Here is a 20,128-nt window from a genome sequence, read left to right on the forward strand (position 1 = left end):
TCTGACCTCCCACCTGTTATGCTCTCACTCTTTAACTCCGTCTCTCAAATAAATAAAATCTTTAAAAAAAAGAAATGATTTCATTTTTAGAGAGTAGGTACCAGCTGCAATTTTTAAGCAAATGCTTCCCACATACATACCTTCACAACACACACTTAATGGAAATCAAATTTCCTATAATATCCATGAAAGAGAAATGCTGTTATTTTGTTTCCAAGCAGTTGTCAGATTTCTAATAATATTTCTAATCAGAACCTCACCTTTTATGTGGAAAGGGCTTTTATAGACTTGATAACTTATTCAGGATAAATAGATGGATAGATGGAATTTATTGGAGTTACATTTGAGAGAAAAAGAAAAACAGAAGACTCACATTAATATGTGTTATTTTATTCTTACGCATTTCTACCCTCTGTTTCTGAACTCATTGGCTGAATAATGCCCCAAATAGGACTTTTCCCATGGCAGGGATCCAGAGTACTTGAATTGTATTGAATTAAATTTAATTGAAATAAGATGTAAAGAAAGCCAAAAATCAAGCATTATTACCATGTTCTAGGTTCTTATTCATTTCCTGATTCAAGCCTCCTTCATATTAATGGAAACAGCATTTCAAGACTATATTCTAGTATATAGAATATATACTATATTGCTACTGGGTTGATCATTGTTTCTGTGGCTTTACAAAGCTAGTATATATGTATCTTTTAAAAGATTAAAAAATAAATGTCACGGGGCGCCTGGGTGGCTCAGTGGGTTAAGCCTCTGCTTTCGGCTCAGGTCATGATCCCGGGGTCCTGGGATCCAGCCCCGCATCGGGCTCTCTGCTCGGCGGGGAGCCTGCTTCCTCCTCTCTCTCTGCCTCTCTGCCTACTTGTGATCTCTGTCTGTCAAGTAAATAAATAAAATCTTTTTAAAAAAATAAATAAATGTCACAACCCCAAGGAGCTTAGAGATATGAGTTCATGTAATGTGTTCTGGATAGGATCATGGAACAGAAAATGGCAGTTCTTATTCCACACTTTACAAAATTTGGAAGAAATATTATGATTCTTTATTTCACACTTTATGAAGAACACTCAAAATAATAATATTCGGTGATTTGACTACTGAAAACAGTCTTCTGTTTTTGTTTGTTTTCTTTGTTTATTATAATCTTCTCGTTCTTTAGGGTATATTCCACTGGGGATATGGAATCAAATTACTATATGCTAGAGTCATTTGGAATGGTTCCTCTTGAGATGCTATGTTACAAGTTGGAATCACAAATTTGCTTGTTTTACTTTTAATTTTTAGAGATTGCTCTTTTAAAATTTAATTTTTTCCTATAATTATATAAAGTAAATATGTGGCCCCAAAGTCAAATCTGCACCTCAAGTTTTAATTTTATCTCTTCCTTCACAGTTTATACTTTCTACCTATAAGTAGTCACTTTTTCTATCTTATGTTTATTCTGTCTTTTAAAATCTAGTGTAAGAAAGCACATTAGTGTGCTTTAGATGTGTTTATGTACACCATAAGCAACAAAGTGAAAAGTAGATAAAAGGACTTCATCAAAATTAAAAACTTTGGTGCTTCAAGCAGCACTTGTCAAGAAGGTCAAAGACAACCCACATACATTATGGGACAGAATTCTTGCAAATAATTTTTCTGATGAGGGACTTGTGCCCAGCATATATAAAGATATATTACAACCTAATAATAAAAAGTTAAATGACTCAATTAAAAATGGCCCAAGTATCTGAATAACATTTCTCCAAAGAAGATAGATAAGTTGCTATTAAGCATATGACAAAATTGTCAGCATCTTTAGGGATCAGGAAAATACAAATCAAAACCACAGTGCACTATCACTCACATTGACTAAAATGGCTACAATAGAAAAGACATTGTAACAAATGTTAAGAAGGATATGAAGAGAGGTGCCTGGGTGGCTCAGTCATTAGGCATCTGCCTTTGGCTCTGTTGGTGATCCCAGGGTTCTGGGATCGAGTCCCACGTCAGGCTCCCTGCTCAGTGGGAAGCCTGCTTTCCCCTCTTCCACTCCCCTGGTTGTGTTCCCTCTCTCACTGTCTCTCTGCATCAAATAAATAAATAAATAATATCTTAGAAAAAACAAACAAAACAAAACAAAAAAAAATGAAGAAGAATGTGAAGAGGGACCCCTAGGTGGCATAGTGGACTCTTTCGTTCAGGTCATGATCTCAGGGTGGGGAGATCAAGCCCTGCGTTGGCTCCGCCCTGAGCATGGAGCGTCTACCCCCTATTCCAACTCCCGCTTACATGCATGTGTTCTCTCTCTTAAAAGGAAAAAAAAAAAAGTTAAGAAATTCTAGAACCTTCGTACACAACTGGTGAGAATATAAAATATAAAGAGAATATAAATATAAAGAGAATATAACATGGTGTGGCTGCTTTGGAAAATAGTCTGGAGGAATGACGACTAATGGTTGCAGGCTTTCTTCTGGGATAATGAAAATGTTCTAAAACTGATTGTGGTAGTGGAGTCTGTGAATATACTAAAAACCATTGACTTGTACACTTAAAAATGTGAATTCTATGGCAAGTGAATTAAATCTCAACAAACTTTTTTTTTTACTATTTTATTTTTTAAAAAATATTTTTATTTTCAGCATAACATTATTCATTGTTTTTTCACCATACCCAGTGCTCCATGCAATCCGTGCCCTCTCTAATACCCACCACCTGGTTCCCCCAACCTCCCACCCCCCACCCCTTCAAACCCCTCAGATTGTTTTTCAGAATCCATAGTCTCTCATGGTTCACCTCCCCTTCCAATTTACCCCAACTCCCTTCTCCTCTTTAACTCCCCTTGTCCTCCATGCTATTTGTTATGCTCCACAAATAAGTGAAACCATATGATAATTGACTCTCTCTACTTGACTTATTTCACTCAGCATAATCTCTTCCAGTCCCGTCCATGTTGCTACAAAAGTTGGGTATTCATCCTTTCTGATGGAGGCATAGTACTCCATAGTGTATATGGACCACATCTTCCTTATCCATTCGTCCGTTGAAGGGCATCTTGGTTCTTTCCACAGTTTGGCAACCGTGGCCATTGCTGCTATAAACATTGGGGTACAGATGGTCCTTCTTTTCACTACATCTGTATCTTGGGGGTAAATACCCAGTAGTGCAACTGAAGGGTCATAGGGAAGCTCTGTTTTTAATTTCTTGAGGAAGCTAAACAACCTAGATGAAATGGATGCATTCCTGGAAAACTATAAACTCCCAAAATTGAACCAGGAAGAAATCAACAACCTGAATAGACCAATATCTAGTAACGAGATTGAAGCAGTGATCAAAAACCTCCCCAAAACCAAGAGCCCAGGGACCTGATGGATTCCCTTGGGAATTCTACCAAACTTTCAAAGAAGAAATAACACCTATTCTCCTGAAGCTGTTTCAAAAAATTGAAGCAGAAGGAAAACTTCCAGACTTTCTATGAAGCCAGCATTACCCTGATCCCCAAACCAGCAAAGACCCTACCAAAACGGAGAATTTCAGACCAATATCACTGATGAATATGGATGCTAAGATTCTCAACAAGATCCTAGCAAACAGGATCCAACAGCACATTAAAAAGATTATCCACCATGACCAGGTGGGATTCATTCCTGGGCTACAAGGATGGTTCAACATTCGCAAATCAATCAGTGTGATAGAACAAATTAATATGAGAAGAGAGAAGAACCACATGGTCCTCTCAATTGATGCAGAAAAAGCATTTGACAAAATCCAGCATCCGTTCCTGATTAAAATGCTTCAAAGTATAGGGATAGAGGGAACATTCCTGAACTTCATAAAAATCTATCTATGAAAGACCCACAGCAAATATCATCCTCAATGGGAAAAAGCTTGCAGCCTTCCTGTTGAGATCAGGAACACGACAAGGATGCCCACTCTCACCACTCTTGTTCAACATAGTATTAGAAGTCCTAGCAACAGCAATCAGACAACAAGGAGAAATAAAAGGTATCCAAATTGGCAATGAAGAAGTCAAACTCTCTCTCTTTGTAGGTGACATGATTCTTTATATGGAAAACCCAAAAGACTCCACCCCCAAACTACTAGAACTCATACAGCAATTCAGTAACGTGGCAGGATACAATGTACAGAAATCAGTGGCTTTCTTATACACTAACAATGAAAACACAGAAAGGGAAATTAGAGAATCGATTCCATTTACTATAGCACCAAGAACCATAAGATACCTGGGAATAAACCGAACCAAAGAGGTAAAGGATCTGTACTCGAGGAACTACAGAACACTCATGAAAGAAATTGAAGAAGACACAAAAAGATGGAAGACCATTCCATGTTCTTGGATCGGAAGAATAAACATTGTTAAAATGTCTATACTGCCTAGAGCAATGTATACTTTTAATGCCATTCCGATCAAAATTCCACCGGTATTCTTCGAAGAGCTGGAGCAAATAATCCTAAAATTTGTATGGAACCAGAAGAGACCCCGAATCGCTAAGGAAATGTTGAAAAACAAAAATAAAACTGGGGGCATCACGTTACCTGATTTCAAGCTTTACTACAAAGCTATGATCACCAAGACAGCATGGTACTGGCATAAAAACAGACACATAGACCAGTGGAACAGAGTAGAGAGCCCAGATATGGACCCTCAACTTTATGGTCAAATAATCTTCGACAAAACAGGAAAAAATATACAGTGGAAAAAAGACAGTCTCTTCAATAAATGGTGCTGGGAGAACTGGACAGCTATATGTAGAAGAATGAAACAACCATTCTCTTACACCGTACACAAAGATAAACTCAAAATGGATAAAAGACCTCAGTGTGAGACAGGAATCCATCAGAATCCTAGAGGAGAACATAGGCAGTAATCGCTTCGATATCAGCCACAGCAACTTCTTTCAAGATTTGTCTCCAAAAGCAAAGGAAACAAAAGCGAAAATAAACTTTGGGACTTCATCAAAATCAAAAGCTTCTGCACAGCAAAGGCAACAGTCAAGAAAACAAAGAGGCAACCCATGGAATGGGAGAAGATATTTGCAAATGACAGTACAGACAAAAGGTTGATATCCAGGATCTATAAAGAACTCCTCAAACTCAACACACACAAAACAGACAATCATATCAAAAAATGGGCAGAAGATATGAACAGACACTTCTCCAATGAAGACATACAAATGGCTATCAGACACATGAAAAAATTTCATCATCACTAGCCATCAGGGAGATTCAAATTAAAATCAACAAACTTGTTTTAAAAAAATGTATGCCTTTAAGTAAAAATCAGGAAAAAAGAGTGATGGCTCTACTTCTATTCAACATTTATTTCAGATTATAAGCACTGCACTAAAACTAGAGAAAAACCTTTGAAAAGCAACAGAAAATTGATTAGCAGATAATATGATTGTCTACTGGGAAACGACAAAATTGGAAGTATTCTAAAGTTATTAAGAAAAGAAAATCAACAAAATATATAAATTTTAAAAAGTTCAGGGAATTTGGGTAAATTGGAAGGGGAGGTGAACCATGAGAGACTATGGACTCTGAAAAACAGTCTGAGGGGTTTGAAGTGTCGGGGGGGTGGGAGGTTGGGGTACCAGGTGGTGGGTATTATAGAGGGCACGGCTTGCATGGAGCACTGGGTTTGGTGAAAAAATAATGAATACTGTTTTTCTGAAAATAAATAAATTGGGAAAAAAAAAAGTTCAGGGACGCCTGGGTGGCTCAGTTAGCATTTGGGTCATGATCTTAGTGTCATTGGAGCGAGCCCCATGTCCAGCTCTCTGCTTAGCAGGGAGCCTGCTTCTCCCTCTCTGTCTGTCTGCTGGTCTGCCTGCTTGTGCTCTTTATCTCTGTCAAGTAAATAAATAAAATCTTTAAAAAGGTAAAACAATCTGAGGGGTTTGAAGTGGTGGGGGGTGGGAGATTGGGGTACCAGGTGGTGGGTATTATAGAGGGCACGGCTTGCATGGAGCACTGGGTGTGGTGAAAAAATAATGAATAATGTTTTTCTGAAAATAAATAAATTGAAAAAAAAAAAGGTAAAGAAAACCCGAAGTTCAACAAAATTTATCTTTTGGAATGTTGCTAGCTTTGTTTTATTTTTTTCCTTTTTTTAAAAAAAGATTTTATTTAGAGGGAGAGAGAGTGAACCTGAGTAGGGGAGGGTCAGAAGGAAAGGGAGAGATAATCTCAAGCATGTGCTTAACGTGGATCTTGATGCAGGGCTTAATTTCATGATCCTGAGATCATGATCTGAGCTGATATCAGATCATGATATCATGATCTGAGCTGCTTAACTGACTGAGCTACCCAGATGCCCTGCTAGCTTATCTTTGAAAAGAATTATGAGGAGTGGTACAACTGGATCACTGCTTAAATGCTTCTGTAATTTCCTGATTATTGCTAAATTCCTTTCCTTTGAGGTTGTGCATTTACTCCATCAGTATTTTACTACTGTTTTCCAATAGGTCATCCAACAGAATACACTGGCAAACTTTTGGGTATTTTCCAATGACTTTGGTCTCTCACTGTAATTTTAATTAACATTTCTGTTATAGTGAGCAAAGTTGAGCATCTCCTTATATTCTTTAGTGTATTTGCATTTGTTTTTCTATGAACTGTCTATTTATGTTGACCATTGTTCTATAGGAGTATTCCTTTTCTGCTTTTAAAGCTATTTTATATGTTTTTAAAAAATCTTTTCTTTGTAATATAAGTTCCAAATGCCTTCTCCTAGATTGGCATTTATCTTTTCTATTGCTAATGGTGTTTTCCCAATTAAAATAATTTTTTTGTAGTTAAATATTACTCCCTTATTACCTGTAGATTTGGTTATGGCTTGGTAAGTTTATCTAACTCCTGAATTTTAGAAAAATGCAGGCATCGTTACTTCTTAAATTATTTCAATTTTTACTTTTCTTTTTTTTTTTTTAAAAGATTTTATTTACTTACATGAGAGAGAGACATAAAGAGATAGTGACAGAGAGCACAAGTGGGAAGGGGAAGGAGAAGCAAGGAGCCTGGATGCAGGGCTCGATCCCAGGACCCTGGGATCATGACCTGAGCTGAAGGCAGACACTTAACTTACTAAGCCACCCAAGTACCCCCTCTAATTTTATATTTCACAAGCAGCTTGATCTGGAGCTTAATCTGATATATTGTGAGGAGTAGTGCAGTTTTTCATTTTTCAAATGATTTGTTATTTCATCATCATCTTTTTCAAGGTCCATATATTCCCCACTGATGTAAGATGCCACCACATCAAATATGAAATTTCAAAGTATTTGGGTAAGTTTTTTTTTAAGATTTTATTTATTTATTTGACAGAGAGATCACAAGTAGGCAGAGAGGCAGGTGGGAGCGGAGGTGGGGGGAAGCAAGCTCCCTGCTGAGCAGAGAGCCCGATGGAGGGCTCGATTCCAGGACCCTGAGATCATGACCTGAGCCGAAGGCAGAGACCTTAACCCACTGAGCCACCCAGGTGCCCCATGGGTCAGTTTTTATATGTCACAATTTTCACTGGATTTTCTCTCTATAATTTTGAAAGAATTGAAAGAAATTAGGAGGGCTTATATTTTCCCAAATAGCCCTTAAAAGCCGTATGAATCAACAAGGAAAACAATTGAAACTGCATATAACAGCCTATGCCTACAAATTATTTAGAGCTAGAGGTTACTATAAACTTCAGTTTTTATGTAAGTGGAGAAATATATACCCCAAACAGGCAGATCAACTCTGGTTTCTATCCTAGACTAAAGAGTTAGGGAGAGAAAAGGAAGGGATATATTGCAGTGTTAGAAAATGGATAAATTAATCCCATGAACATAGAGGTCCATCTTGAGTGGGTAAATACTGACAACATGACTGATCCTATTAAACTGGAGCATTGCCTTTTGATTGAAAGGAAGATTCTTGAAAATGGTGAGTTGAAAGATGGCATTCTTAGGAAATGCCCACGCCTTGAGGAGAGGGAAGGCAACATAAAAAGAAAAGGCTTGCCTTTAAGGATGATTGTGAAAGGAAAAAAGGAATCAAGTGTTGGAAACTAAATCCTTTTCAGAACCAAAAGAATGTCACAGATTCAGAAGTGACAGAATTTATGTAGCCAAGAGTTAGGCCTTGCCAAAGAGAGGTCTGGGCTTTTTACTACTTTTGGGAGGTAATCTCTGGGCCCTTGAAATGTGATACATTTGCTTGGAAGCTTTAGGTCACATATTATAATCTAACAATATGTTGTAGGGTGGGGATTGGCCACACCTGTATAGTGTTAGGGTAGTGGTTGGCCATGTGAGAAAGGACAACAGTGTTACAAAGCATGGGGGCTTTGGGTCACATGGTATCAATTGACCTGGACACTGATTAATAACGTGGTCAATTAAGGAGCCATTCCCACAGCTAGAGTTCTCATAAAAACTCAAAAATTGAGGCTCAGGTGACTTTGCATGGCTGGCAGTACTCTATGCATTTTATCACACATTGATGTCAGGAGAGTAGTACATCCTGACTATGAAAAAAGACATGGAAGTTCCATATTTGGTATTTCTCCCAATGTGTTTCTTCTTTAAGTTGATTTTAATTTGTATCTTTTTTTCCTATAATAAACTATAACTGTGAGCACAGTAGCTTTCAGTGAGTTCTGAGTACTAGTGAATTTTGAGCTTGAGAGTGGTTTTAAACTCTCCGTGTCAGTTGGCTTTAGTTGGTTTGGGGAGCTTATCGTTTATGTCACAGTTGAGGGTAGTTTTTGGAGGAATTGTACTCTCTAACTTTGTAGTTAGTCAAAACTCCTACAAAATCCTACTCCCAAAAAAGAGTCTGTTACTAAGAACATTGCACATCACAGTATCAAAGAAGAAAATGCCCTTGAACTGGGATTTCTGCTAAGTTACCCCAAATCGCACATCCTTCTCTAATGACATTATATCCTGGTACAGAAAAAAATCTGACTTAAAACAATTAACAGAAAATAGTAGGAAAAATATATATAAGCAAAACAGTCAGACAACAAAAAGAAATAAAAGATATCCAAATTGGCAAAGAAAAAGTCAAATTTTCACCCTTTGCAGACAACATGATACTCTATGTAGAAAACCCAAAAGACTCCAACAAAAAATTGCTAGAACTGATACAGGAGTTCAGCAGAGTTGCAGGATATAAAATCAACACACAGAAGTCTGCTACATTTTGATACACTAACAGTGGAGCAGCAGAAAGAGAAATCAAGGAATTGATCCTGTTTACAATTGCACCAAAAACCATAAGATACCAAGAAATAAGCCTAACCAAGGAGGTGAAAGATCTGTATTCTGAAAGCTGTAGAACACTTATGAAGGAAATTGAGGGAAACATAAAGAGATGGAAAAATGTTCCATGCTCATGGATTAGAAGAACGGATATTGTTAGAATGTCTATTCTACCCATAGCAATCTATACATTTAATATATTCCCTATCAAAATATCATCAGCGTTTCTCACAGAGCTGGAACAAACAATCCTAAAATTTGTATGGAATCAGAAAAGACCCCAAATAGCCAAAGTCATGCTGAAAAAGAGAACCAGATCTGGAGGCATCACAATTCTGGGCTTCGAGCTGTATTACAAAGCTGTAATCATCAAGGTGGCATGGTACTGGCACAAAAACAGACACATGAGACCAGTGGAACAGAATAGAGAACCCAGAGATGGACCCTCAACTCTATGGCCAGCTAATTTTTGACAAAGCAGGAGAGAATATCCAATGGAAAAAAGTCCCTTCAACAAATGGTGTTGGGAAAATTGGACAGCCACATGCATAAGAATGAAACCGGACCACTTTCTTGCACCATACACAAAGATTAATTCAAAATGGATGAAAGATGTAAATGTGAGACAAGAATCCATCAAAATCCTAGAGCAGAACACAGACAATAACCCTTTGGACATTGGCTCTAGCAGTTTCTTACCAGATATGTCTCCCGAGTCAAAGGAAACAAAAGCATAAATGAACTGTTGGGACTTCATCAAAATAAAACTTCTGCACAGCAAAGGAAACAATCAACAAAGTAAAAGGCAGCTTATGGAGCAGGAGAAGATATTTGCAAATGACATATCGAGGGTTAGTATCCAAAATCTTTGAAGAACTTAACCAAACTCAACACCCAAAAAACAAATAATCCAGTTAAGAAATGGGGAGAAGACATGAATAGACCACTTTTCCAAGGAAGACACCCAGATGGCTAATAGACACATGAAAAGATGTTCAGCATCACTCATCATCAGGGAAATACAAATCAAAACTACAATGAGATATCACCTCGCACCAGTTGGAATGGCTGTACTTGACAATGCAAGAAAAAACAGGTGTTGGGCAAGGATGAGAATATACTTATATACTTATACTGTTGGTGGGTGCAAACTGGTGTAGCCACTCTGGAAAACAGTATTGAGAGTCCTCAAAAAGTTAAAGATAGGGGCGCCTGGGTGGCTCAGTGGGTTAAGCCGCTGCCTTCGGCTCGGGTCATGATCTCAGAGTCCTGGGATCGAGTCCCGCATCGGGCTCTCTGCTCAGCAGGGAGCCTGCTTCCCTCTCTCTCTGCCTGCCTCTCTGCCTACTTGTGATTTCTCTCTGTCAAATAAATAAATAAAATCTTTAAAAAAAAAAAAAAGCTAAAGATAGAGCTACTCCATGACCCAGCAATTGCACTACTAGGTATTTACCCAAAGGATACAAAAATGCTGGGGCGCCTGGGTGGCTCAGTGGGTTAAAGCCTCTGCTTTTGGCTCAGGTCGTGATCCCAGGGATCCTGAGATCCAGCCCCACATCGGGCTCTTGGCTCGTTGGGAATCCTGCTTCCTCCTCTCTCTTTGTCTGCCTCTCTGCCTACTTGTGATCTCTATCTGTCAAATAAATAAATAAAATCTTTTAAAAAAAACCCTACAACAATACTGATCCAAACAAAGGGATACACGCATCTGATGTTTATTGCAGCATTATCAACAGCACCCCAATTATGGAAAGGGCCAAATGTCCATTGATTGATGAATGGATAAAGAAGATGTGGTATATATATCCAGTGGAATATTTCTCATTCATAAAAATGAATGAAATGTTGCCATTTGCAATGACACTGGTGGAGCTGATAGTATTAGGCTATTGAAATAAGTCAGTCAGAGAAAGACAATACCATATGATTTCACTCATATGGAATTTAAGAAACAAATCAGATGAACATAGGAGAAAAAGTGGAAAAGGGGGCTAACTGGAAAACAGATTGTTCACTATAGAGAACAAACTGATGGTTACTGGAGGGAAGATAGGTGGGAGGATGGGTTAAATGGGTGATGGGTATTGAGGGCATTTGTTGTGATGAACACTGGGTTTTGTATGTAAGTTACAAAATATGAAATTCTATACCTGAAACTAATATTATACTATATGTTAATTAACTGGAATTTAAATAAAAACTTGAAGGAAAAAAAAAAGCTAAAACCTTGGAAACAAAGATCTCCATTACCTAGGTTAGATGATGGTTTCTTTTATATGACACCAAAAGCACAAGCAACCAAAGGAACAAAAATTATATAAATCAGATTTTAGCAAATTTAAAAACTTTTGAGCTTCAGAAGACACAATGAAATAAGTGAGATTACCGTCCACAAAATGGGACCAAAATGTGCAGATTATATGTTCAATTAAGGAAGTGTATTTTAGGGTATAGGATTTATATGTTCAATTAAGGAAGTGTATTTTAGGATATAGGATTTAGTGTAACTTAGGATATATGAGGAATTATTACAAAGCAACAATAAAAAGACAACCAGATTTTCAAAATGAGTAATTTGAAAACATATTTTTCCAAAGAAGGGATAGATATGGTTAATATCATCAGGGAAATGCAAATCAAAATCACAGTGATATACCACTTCACATTTACAAGAATGACTATAACCCCAAAAGGTGGTGAGAATGTGGGAAAATTGGAACTTTGACAGATTTTTGCTGGAATTGTAAGATGATGCAGCTGTTTTGGAACAGAATTGGGAAGTTCCTGAAAATGTTAAACATAGAGTTACCATATGATGCCAAAAATCCATTTCTAGGTATATCTAAGAGAAATGAAATATATGTCGACACAAAAACACATAGCTAAAGGTTTTCAATAGCATTACTTACAGTAACAAAAGATGTAAACAGTGCAGATGTGCATCAACTGATGAATGGGAGGAAAAGATCCATACACCAGAATGTTATTTGGCAATATGTAGGCATGAAGTTCTGATGCTTGCTGAAACATAGATGAACCTTGAAACATTATTGTATGTGAAAGAAGCCAGTCACAAAAGACACATACTGTATAGTTTCATTTATACAAAATGTGTAGAATAGGCAAATCTATAGATGCCAAGAGTAGATTAGATTAGTAGATTGTGGTTTGCAGGATCTGGGGAAATGAGAATGGAAGTAATAGCTAATGCTTATGGGCTTTATTTTTGGATAATGAAAGTATTCTAAAATTAGATAGTGGTGATGATGGCACATTTCTGTGAATATATTAAAAACCATTCACTTTTATTTTTAAGAGTATGAATTTATGAAATGTGAATTATAGGTTAGTAAGCTGTTAGAAAAAGAAATGAAGATGCTAGAGCTGGTGGGGGTAGAGAACGGTGGTGGTGGTGGTGGTGGTTAAATTCACAGACCTGTTTGCTAATCAATTAAATGTTAATGTGATTAAGGCATTGAGCACATGATATGCTTGGAAATTATTTCTTGTAGAGCTACTTTCTTTGAGAGAGAGACAGTGAGAGAGAGCATGAGCGAGGAGAAGGTCAGAGAGCGAAGCAGACTCCTCATGGAGTTGGGAGCCTGATGCGGGACTCGATCCCGGGACTCCGGGAACGTGACCTGAGCCGAAGGCAGTTGTCCAACCGAGCCACCCAGGCGTCCCATATAGCCACTTTCTTAAACCATCTTTAGCCGGACATTTAGAGACAGAATGATGTTAAGCAGAGTTCCAAAATTTAGCTAAGGCCATGATTCAGTGCAATAGGTAGTTGTTTTCTGTTAGAAAGTGCTTTGGACTTGTTCCTTTGTTACTGGGTAAGTGTAGTGAGATTTTATGTGGCCTAAAAGAAGCCTGTGTTTTGCATTCACCATGCTTTCTTGCATTGGAATGTGAGAAGGAGCCAGGAAAGCACCTGAGCTATATAGTATGTTGAGACTGGGAGAAAGAGGCAGGTATTAGTAATTGGAAAGTGTTTTTCCTAGGAATTGGCCTATATAGATACAAATGATTTCAAAGCCTGAGGGCCCCATCAGTGTCCTTTAGGTGGGTGAATTTGGATCAGGGTCCCATAGGTTATAAAAGATGAACTGCTAAGGCCAGGTCAGGAAATCCTAACAACATCATGGGGATTGGGTACTGGTTTAGCATAAATTAATTCTTCTACATTTCTGTTTTCTGGAATTGGGGAAGGGGTGATGATTGTTTAGGCTTCTGCAGATCTCAGTATATATTTTGGGGTGTGGAAGGGTCCAGGCATCATAAGAAGAGGAGGTGATACTTAACTTAGTCACTTAGAAGTAGGCCTCTTTTCATGGTTTCCTTTTTCTCCCTGTCTTCTCAGGACTGCACTTCTCCATGAGGAGAAGCCAGAGGAGGACTCATAAGTTGCAATTCTAAGCCATGCCTTGTGTGAGTTCATGTTTCTTCTTCCCCTTTATATCAGTCAGTCATTGTTTTCTAGGATATGAATGGTCAGTGTTCTTATTTACAGACTTTCTGCTTCACCAAGTGTTTCTTCTCTCGCTCATTCTCATTCTAGTGAATGATGGGAATGAGTTCCAGGTCTTTCTCAACTGCCCTTCTCTTCTCTAACAGTGTTTTAGGGATCCATTTGCAAATCATGAAATGTATTTGAGGAAAGTGTAGAACCTATCCTGTCAGAACGTGGTTTGATGAGATAGTACTACACAGAGGGAGAAGGAGAAACAGGCTTTCTTCTGAGTAGGGAGTGTGACATGGGGCTCAATCCCAGGACCCCAGGATCATGACCTGAGCTGAAGGCGGATGTTTAACTGACTGAGCCACCTAGGCACCCACTTCTTTAAAGGGATGGGGAGGAAGGAACTTTCAGTTTATTTGAGGATTTGCATGTGTTTTATGCTAGCATTCATTATTTCATTTAATCACAAAACTATACCTGGCTTTTGTTCATTCCCTTTGCTGTTCCCAAGCGGCTATGTGATAGAGTAATAGGAATGCTCAAGAATAGTTTAGGTGCTCTGTATTTCCCACTCACTTCCTTTCTTTTACCTACCCACATTGCAAGCTTCTGTCTTCAATGTATTTTTCACTGTTTTGGACCCTGTATGTAATACTTTTCTCCTCCTCTTATTACTGTGTGTTGTGTATGTGTTGTGTGTTCATTACTTTTAAATAATATTTCTTTATTTTGCCATTAACACCTGGACTTGTCATTTCAGAGATTGGTGTTGTTCAAAGATGTGGCCGTAGACTTTTCCCAGGAGGAGTGGGAGTGCCTGGACTTGGAACAAAAGGACTTGTACAGAGATGTGATGTTAGAAAACTATAGCAACCTAGTCTCACTGGGTGAGTTTGGTCCCAATAATTCGACTTCAGTCTTTGTGAAATTTAGGAATTATTTCAAGTACCTAGCTGAATTTCACCCAAGTTATTTGTGGCTTATAGACTTTAAAGTGGACAGCTCCATTGAGTACCCTTATCTTCTCTATTCTTCAGATATCCTTCCTCTGAATTTTTAAAAAAAGATTACATATTCATGGGGTGCCTGGGGGGCTCAGTGGGTTAAAGCTTCTGCCTTCAGTTCAGGTCATGATCCCAGGGTCCTGGGATGGAGCCCCGAATTGGGCTCTCTGCTCAGCGGGGAGCCTGCTTCCTACTCTCTGCCTGTCTCTCAGCCTACTTGTGATCGCTGTCAAATAAATAAATAAATAAATCTTAAAAAAAAAAAAAAGATGACGTGTTTATTTATTTGAGCGTGAGAGAGTGACAGAGAGCATGTGAACGCACAAGGTGAGGGGAGGGGCAGAGGGAGAGGAAGAAGCAGACTCTTCACTAAGTAAGGAGCCCAGTGCCCGGCTTGATCCCAGGACCCTGAAATTGGGCTTAACCCACTGAGCCACCAAGGTGCCCCATTCTCTGAATCTTTCTGTAATTGACCTTCTTACTTCTTGAAAAATGGACTCAATTTTAATTCTGGGAAAACAGAGTATAATTATATCTTTTTCCATTCTTATAAGCAGGATTTTCCATTTCTAAAGCAGATGTGCTTTCCTTATTGAAGCAAGGGAAAGAGCCCTGGAAGGTTGTGCAGGATGTGTCAAGAAGTCAGAGTTCAGGTGAGTAAGAGATGATTAAACAAGGGGAGGGCATTGTGGAGAACAGTCAAATCGCTTAATTTGTTGGCTGCAGCTTTGAGATAGTAGCTGAGAAGTTCTCCTCAAAGACCAGACCAAGACCTGTGGAGTAGAAGCTTGAAGGAATACTGGAAGGCAAAATAACTTTAGCATCAGTTACCAAAGGAAACCCCTTCTTTACCCCATTTACCACTTCCTTGTTTTTCTTTCACATTCCCTTATATTTTCAAATAGGGAATAGTCCTCCTTCTCCAGTGATAACAATTTTACTTATATTTTTGATCCAGTGAGTGAGGGATAATAAAAGTTGAAAATGAAGGCCACCTGGGTGGCTCATTTAGTTGGGCCACTGCCTTCGGCTCTGGTCATGATCTCAGAGTACTGGTATCAAGGCCTGCACTGGGCTCCCAACTCCGTGGGAAGTTGGCTTCTCCCTCTGACCTTCTCTCTGCACATGCTCTCTCTCACTCTCTCAAACAAATAAAATCTTTTATTTTTTTTAACAGTTAATTTTTAAGTTTTTTATTAACATATAATGTATAATTAGCCCCAGGGGTACAGGTCTGTGAGTCACCAGGTTTACACACTTTATAGCACATACCTTCCCCAGTGTCCATAACCCTACCACCTTCTCCCTCCCTCCCTGCCTCCAGCAACCCTCAGTTTATTTTGTGAGATTAAGAGTCTGTTATGGTTTGTCTCCCTCCCGATTCCATCTTGTTTCATTTATTCTTTTCCTACCCCCCAAATCTCCCATGTTGCCTCTCAACTTCCTCATATCAAGGGAGATCATATGATAATTGTCTTTCTCCGACTGACTTATTTCACTAAGCATAATACCCTCTAGTTCCATCCATGTCATCACAAATGGCAAGATTTCATTTCTTTTGATGGCTGCATAGTATCCCATTGTGTATATATATAATACATCTTCTTTATCCATTCATCTGTTGATGGACATCTACGTTCTTTCCATAGTTTGGCTATTGTGGACATTGCTGCTATAAACATGCGGGTGCACATGCCCCTTTGGATCACTACATTTGTATCTTAGGGTAAATACCCAGTAGTGCAATTGCTGGGTCATAGGGTAGCTCTATTTTCAACTTTCTGAGGCACCTCCATGCTGTTTTCCAGAGTGGTTTCCCCAGCTTGCATTCCCACCAACAGTGTAGGAGGGTGCCCCTTTCTCCGCATCCTTGCCAGCATCTGTCATTTCCTAACTTGTTAATTTTAGCCATTCTGACTGGTGTGAGGTGGTATCTCATTGTGGTTTTGATTTGTATTTACCTACATCATTAGTTTTTGATGTAGTCTCCCATGATTCACTGTTCAGATTTCTTTTTCTTATGAGGATGCCAGTCATACTGAATTAGGGTCTACCGATAGGAACTTATATTATCTTTACCTCTTTAAAGATCCTATCTCCAAAAACAGTCACATTCTGATGTACTTGGGGGTTAGGACTTCAACATATGAGCTTTAGAAGGACACAGCTCATAACACACTTAAAGTGGTACTAGAATTGATCACTGGGTTCTAATGTGTGTCTTACTTACTCATTCTACTTTTCTTTCATGGAGTGCTTGCAGCTTTCATTGATCATCATTGTCTTGGAGATTAGAGCTTTTATTACAAAAGTCACACAGTCTCTGCTGAAAGCTGTGCTCAGCAGGACTGAGATGCGGAGCAATTGCCAGGCTTTTCTTGGTGAGTTGAGAACATCTGGGCACAGCCACAGATCCCTGTGTGAATGAGGAAGGCAAGAATTGGGCCACATGTGATCCTACTCATAAGACTGATCATACCCAAGAAACCTCATTCCCCTTGTACCTTGGAAGAGAGGGGAGCGTTCAGATGTGTCAACTTAGAGACTTCATCTTGAGCTTGCTCCAGTTGAAGACAAATAAAATCTTTTAAAAAAAAGTTGAAAATGAAGAGGTGGGGCTAGGTCATGTAGGGACATGTATGCCGTGACAAAAGAATTAGGATTACATTGAAACTACAGTAACGACTGGCTGATTTCAAGCAGGAGAGTGATGTGGTTAAACTTGTTATTTTTAAAGACAACTCTGGATACTGTATAGAAAATAAAATGGGAACGAGAGTGAAACAGAAAGACCTACCTTAGATATCTCTCCCCTTTCTCATTAGACTCCAGCCACAGGAGCCTTCATTTATTATCTCAGATACATCTAGTATCTATATATCTAGTACATGTGCTCCACCCCCTTACATCACTCACTCTGTCTGGAATGCCCTACTCATCTGACTAACTGCTCTGCTTCTTTGGGTTTCAGCCTGTATATCTCATTGCATCCTGAGAAATCTTCCCTGATCTCATTCTCAGTAATGATCTTTTAGGTTTTCTTACAGTAATTTCTGAGCTATAATTGAATAATAGTAATCCTTATAAGACCATTCCTCTTTGGCCACAACATGTGTAAAGGAGATCTGCAGAAATCAGTGTGCCTCTGATTTAAGTGAGCCTTCAAAATCCCATGTGCTCTTGGTAAAATATGTCTTCCGTATTTAAAAAAAAAATTGTGCTTGATGTTACATTTTCCATTCCATTACTCTGCTCTCCTTGATAGCCATGAATAAGCTATACTTCTTCACCTCCCATTCTTCCTTGCCTCTTTCATCTACAGGTATAGCCTTTTCTCTTCCTCGCTAGACAGTTTTATAACACGCCCAAGAAATTTTTTTTTTACAAATATTGTAATTTTTTATTTTAAAAAATTAGATTGTAACGCATTTCATACTTTAGACATAGAAGAATCCCTTTGATCTCTAGTTGATGCCAGACTCATTTAATAAATTTGGTATCTCTTAGTCTAATTTTTTAAAAAAGATTTTTATTATTTATGTATTTGTCAGAGAGAGAGAGCACAAGCAGTCAGATGGCAGGCAGAGAGAAGCATGTTCCCCACTAAGCAAGGAGCCCGATATGGGACTTGATCCCAGTACCCTGGGATCATGACCTGAGACGAATTAAGCAGTGGCTTAACCAACTGAGCCATCCGGAAATCCCAACTTAATCTAGTTTTTTATATGGATTGCCATCTCTTTACTTCTTGTTCTACCACACTGGGCCAACTCAAATTTCTTCAGTTGAAAGGAGAATACAAACATCAGGTTCCAAATTTGCTCTGGCTCCTTATAGGGAGCTTTACGGGAAGCCAGTGTTCTTATTTACAGAATTTTCATTTAGTCAGTATTGCTAACATTTAAAAAAACAGCCACATAATTTTTAAAAATCTATTTGAATAGTGAAATATACAGGAAAGTGCATAAAACCTATGTATAGTTCGATGAATAACCACCCATTACAAGAAACAACATTGCCAGGACTCCAGAAGTACCCTATGAATATATATATTTATGGCCTATGTATACATTTTAAAAAGTATTGTTTAATTTTGTCTGTTTTTTAGAATTCCGGTGAGTGACATCATATTGTACGTATTCTTTTGTGTAGTGCTCCTTTCATTCATTGTTATATTTGTGAGAGCTACATTCGTAGCTCCAGTTCATTCATTTTTGTAAGAATTCCATTGTTTGAATAGACCAAAATTAACTTTTGGTTATTAACTTTCAGTATATTCTTGGTTAAAATTTGGGTCATTTTTAATTTGGTTATTAGGGTAATGTGACAAATGTCACTTGACATATTTACTCTTATACCTGAGCGTGAGGTTCTGTGGGATATCTATCTGAGAATAAAAGTGCCAGGTCAGAAGATATGGATATTCTTGATTTTACTAGATAATGCCAAGCTACGTTCCAAAGTAATTGTACCTGTGTGCACTCCTATCAATAGTATATGAGAATTTGGTTGCACCACATCCTTGAGTGCAGATTTAAAAATTTTTGTGACTCTAGTGGGTTTGTATCTGTCATTGAAATTCTGTTTCCATCTCTTTGATTACTAATGAGTTTGTGTGTGTGTGTGTGTGTGTGTGTGTGTGTATTGTGTATGTATATATACATATACATGCACCATTTAGAATTTTTCTTTTATAGATTCCTGTTCATGTCTTTGGCTTATTTTTCTATTGGTTTGTTAATTTTTCTCTTCTGGTTAGATGTTTTTTTTGGTATACTGTAGTTACTATATTTGTGTTTTAGGTGTCTTTTGCTGTGTGGCTTGGCTTTTCGCTCTTTTTCTAGAACTTTTGATGAATAAAAGTTCCTAGTTTTAAAGTAGTAGAATTGTTAATCTTTTACTTTATGATGGGTATTTTTTGTGAGCTATTACAAAATATCCTTCTGGGAGCACCTGGATGGTTCAATTGGTTGAGCATCTGACTTTTGATTTCAGCTAAGGTCACGATTTCAGGGTCATGAGATTGAGCCCTGTGCCTGGCTTCATGCTGAGCATGGAACCTGCTTAAGATTCTCTCTCTTTCCCATAGCCCAGCTAGCCCTCTCTCTCTCTCTCTCTCTCTCAAAAAAAAAAAAAAATCCTCTGTACCTTTCATTCATGCATATATTCTTCTATACAAGTATTTTTAAAAAGCTTTTTAGTGTTGCCTTCCACACTGAGGTTTTTATCCTACCAATACTTGATTTCTCTCATGATCTTCAAATAGGGGTCCAGTTTCTTATAGTTGTTTTCACAAGATTAATTGTAAAGTTTATTTTCTCCCTTACTAAATTGCTGCTTTTATGAAATACAATTTTCTTTTTTTATATGTGGGCATATTTTTGTACTTTCTATATTTAAACTTTGTG

At 38.1% G+C, this 20,128-nt stretch overlaps 1 protein-coding gene across 4 annotated transcripts in view; it reads left to right on the forward strand.

The window, feature by feature from the left end:
- The window catches only part of LOC122911597 (zinc finger protein 420), a 186,268-nt gene that overhangs the window by 79,952 nt on the left and 86,188 nt on the right, over nt 1-20,128 (forward strand). For 2 of the 4 annotated variants that reach the window (XM_044256439.1, XM_044256440.1), the window contains exon 1: nt 15,283-15,373. The exons of 1 other annotated variant lie outside the window; for it this stretch is intronic. In XM_044256439.1, coding sequence (XP_044112374.1) covers nt 15,350-15,373 — 24 coding nt within the window. In that variant the 5' untranslated portion in view covers nt 15,283-15,349. Of the gene's footprint in view, nt 1-13,617; nt 13,686-14,476; nt 14,604-15,277; nt 15,374-20,128 lie in introns of those variants that run through there. One more of the 4 variants, XM_044256434.1, reaches the window with a different exon arrangement.

This window comes from Neovison vison, chromosome 7, assembly GCF_020171115.1.
Source record: "Neovison vison isolate M4711 chromosome 7, ASM_NN_V1, whole genome shotgun sequence".
Lineage (NCBI taxonomy): Eukaryota > Metazoa > Chordata > Mammalia > Carnivora > Mustelidae > Neogale > Neogale vison.